Raw genomic sequence first — 3,721 nt, 5'->3', positions numbered from 1 at the left:
AAAACGTCCGCCGTGCAGCGGAGAAGCCGCACGATCGAGAGACGTAGGACCCGGTGGCGATGCCCTTGCGGGCAGAGGCGCGGTAAGGTTGATGAGCCCGCACAGGCGCCCGCAGAGTTCGACCCACGATGAGGAAAATGCGCAGGATAAATCATGCTGGATGCAAGAATTCTGAGGAGAACGCGCACCATCCAGGCCAGCATAGAGGAGGCCGCAAATATGGCATGGCCGTTGTCGCCTGACAGCGGCAAGTCAGGCGACGGCCCTCTGAAAAAAAAAAAAACGCCGAACCTGAACAGCCCGCCAGAATTAGTTGCTTTTTTTGCGCAGAAACATTTGTCGTCAAATATATGTCATAAAAAGGGTAAATAATAGAGCCCGTCTTAACCTCATATTCTTCACAATCCCGAAAAGCCCGCCAAAGTAAGATTCCTTTCCCGCCTAAACTTCAGTCGTCTATAAAATTTCTTATTGAGGGCTGAAATAGAACACGTCTTCTACTCCGTATTTACCACAACGCCAAAAAAGCCGCCAAAATTTAATGCCTTTTCCGCCAAAATTCCTGTCCTTTTTAAATGTCTTAAAGTGGGCTGAAATATACAACCCGTCTTCTACTCCGTATTCACCACCAGGCCGAAAAGCCCACCAAAATGAGGTGCGTTTCTCGCCATAGTTTTTTTAATTTGCACAATACTCCAGACCTTTCCTTACATCCAAGCAGGGAGGGCACAAAATTATAATAATCAAAATCAACACAAGAGCAGGCAGTCATCGTTGAAATAAGTGCAGCAAATAAAATTGATGAATATACCAACTCCGGCATCTAAACTATATCATGAAGTCCCTTGCCAAAATCAACAGGCGATATCGCTCTCACCGGTAGGGAATTCCACTCGGTTGTCTTTCTCGGAAAATAAGAATACTTAAAAGAGTTAGTTTACGTGAAGTATCGGGCTAAGCTACCACTGTGGTGATGACGAGGTCAACGCTTTTCTAAAAACTGTACATAACGGGAGAAATGCCTAGGTTGCAATGAGTTTGTTGGTAGTGGAAGGACATGCGTGCAATCTTACATCTGACATGCGGGCAACCTTACATCTTACATGGAGAAGTCTGATATGATTTTTTGTCACTAATAAAGATGGGGAATCGGTTCTTTTATACGTATTAAATATAAAACGTACTGCCCGTCTCTGTGCCTTTTCCACTTCTGTTACGTCCTTTTAACGCGACAGCGTTAAGGAGCTCGTGTCGCAGAAAATCCAGCGTCGCCGTCGCCATCGTCAACGTCGTTGACCATGAGCAAAAAATCCACGAAAAATCACAAGAGAAGCAACAACTTAAGAGGCCGACGGGCCACATAGGTAACGTGACCTTGCGACGTCATCACAACCGGCCCACCGGATTAAAAGTACACTGACCCCCTTGACAGGTGGCAGTTATTTTAATCCTTGGTCGCTCGGGATGAGCAGCCCGGGTCGCACAATGCCCACCGGTGGCAGCACCTGCCATCCCAGGGCAGTGGCGCATCGCTTAACTACTGCACCACTGCACCTGGAGTGGTGTAAGGACCATCCCGGAACTATGAATGGAAAAGTAAGGAATGACCAATTCTGCATATATGAAAATTTACCCATTTCGCGATCGCGTCATACCCTTAAGACGGAGCTTAAGTGTCTCTTCCAATTTTTTTAGTATGGGATTCCCAGACGATAGCAGTGCATTCTAATCAGGGTATTGTAGGCTAATAATTTTCAGCGGTTAGGTGAAAGGTTATGGCGAAGAAAACCAAGTTTGCGTTGTGCTGATGATCTAATGTGATCTATGTGGCAGTTCCATTTTGTTTGCGAGTTTAATGCAGCACTGAGATATTTGTTTGGTTTATGTTTTACGAAGGTTTAACGTCCGAAAGCGACTCAGGCTATGAGAGACGCCGTAGTGCGGGGCTCCGGAAATTTCGACCGCCGGGGGTTCTTTAACGTGCACTGACATCACACAGTGATCGCAATTAAGTAGTTGAAGTGAAACATACAGAAACACTGTTTTATGGAAATTTATTTCTATGCCCACAGCCACCGGTGGGCTCGGTGGCTGTGCAAGCGTGCACACCACTAATCCGTTTGTCTACATCATGCAGGTGTTCGCCTTCGTCGCTAATGCCCTGCTTCCGGCGTTGTTGGCCCTTCCCCCAGCAAGCACGTCATCCACTGCAGTTTACTGCAGTGACGATCGCATCTTCGCATGGCCCCAACCCGACGTCATCACTTCATCATGCCCGGCAGCGCCTCCCCCTGGATACCATTTCCCCGGCCCATCCTGGAAAGCCTCATCACCAGCAACATCAGCCACGGGATATATAAGCAGCGATCGACCGCCTTCGCCGCTTTGTGGGCTCGGTGGCTGTGCAAGCGTGCACACCACTAATCCGTTTGTCTACATCATGCAGGTTAGTTATCCGCATTCCTTGTATGCTAAAAGAAGTAGCAATTATTTCCTAGTGCAGCTGCCGAGCCCGCAATGCTGCATTTTTCTTGTGCTTGAATGCGCTCATGTTGTTCGCTGCTTGCTGATCTTGGCAGGCGATATTGAAACTAACCCAGGACCTAACAATCTCGAGGCTGTATTCGCAGAACTAAAAAAGTTATCCGCCGGTCAAACTCAACTAATCTCCGAAGTGCAAGGTCTCAAAAACCAGCTTATATCCACTGACGGTGCTATAGCTGGTTTAAGTAAGCGCATGACCGATCTTGAGACACATTTGGAAGCCATGACAGCCATAAAATCTGAGTTAGAAATTATAAAATCTGAAAATACTCGGCTATCTCGTCAGATTGAAACCCTTGAGGCCCGCATTGACGATAGTGAAAATAGATCTCGCCGTAACAACCTCATATTTTATGGAATTCCGGATTCTAACCCCTCCGAAACGTTTGCGGACTCTGAGGGAGAGGTCATTCGTCACTGCGCTCAACACTTGAGCTTAACCATTCATCCTGAGGAAGTAGAACGTGCCCACCGACTCGGCCGCCATAAACCCAACCGCTCTCGACCAATAATAGTCAAATTTATTTCGTACAAAACAAAAGACACAATACTCTCTAACGGCCGCAAATTTAAAGGAACGAAATTCAGTGTCGGCGAAGACTTCTCCCACAGAGTTCGTAGCGTCCGCAAGCAGCTAGTCACCTTTGCTAAAGCTAATTCCGACAAATTTGCCCTACGCTACAAAACCTTGCATATCGGTCCCAGGCGCTACATTTTTGATGACATCTCGCAAAGTGTGAAAGAAATAACAATTGCTACACCACAATCAGATTAGCAATCATCTCTTCGCAAACTAAAAACCCGCCCCAAAAATATTCCCCTGTCCGCTGTGTTCACCAACATACGTAGTTTCCTTTCCAAGTGCGAACTTATTTCCAATATTGTCTTGTCATCTAGCAGCAATCTACTGATACTAACCGAAACCTGGTTGAACAGTGCCATCGCAGATAGCGAAGTACTAACTGACTTGCCAGACTTCCAAGTCTTTCGGAAAGACCGCCAGGACTCACGAGGAGGGGGAGTACTGATAGCGGTGAGCCAGCAGTTATTAATGTCGATAATTGACGACTCGTCCGACCTGGAAATCTTATGGCTCCACTGCCACGCTGTACCACACACGATTTTACTCGGTGTCTGTTATAGGGCTCCACATAACTCTCGTGATTTTTCCTGTCAG

The 3,721-nt window shown here is 46.9% G+C and overlaps 1 protein-coding gene across 1 annotated transcript; it reads left to right on the top strand.

Moving 5' to 3' along the window:
* Positions 1-2,115: 2,115 nt before the first annotated feature.
* Positions 2,116-3,319, top strand: LOC144119736 (uncharacterized). The gene has a single exon (XM_077652285.1). It carries the CDS (start codon positions 2,132-2,134, stop codon positions 3,317-3,319), a length of 1,188 nt encoding a protein of 395 aa, XP_077508411.1. The 5' UTR covers positions 2,116-2,131.
* Positions 3,320-3,721: the final 402 nt, after the last annotated feature.

Source organism: Amblyomma americanum, chromosome 1 (assembly GCF_052857255.1).
Source record: "Amblyomma americanum isolate KBUSLIRL-KWMA chromosome 1, ASM5285725v1, whole genome shotgun sequence".
In the NCBI taxonomy this organism is placed as follows: domain Eukaryota; kingdom Metazoa; phylum Arthropoda; class Arachnida; order Ixodida; family Ixodidae; genus Amblyomma; species Amblyomma americanum.
The sequence above is the reverse complement of the archived record's forward strand: the minus strand, read 5'-3'. Positions and strand labels throughout refer to the sequence as shown.

Excerpts from the sequence above, each read along its gene's own strand:
- LOC144119736 (XM_077652285.1), top strand. The coding sequence starts at position 2,132 with ATGCAGGTGTTCGCCTTCGTCGCTAATGCCCTGCTTCCGGCGTTGTTG.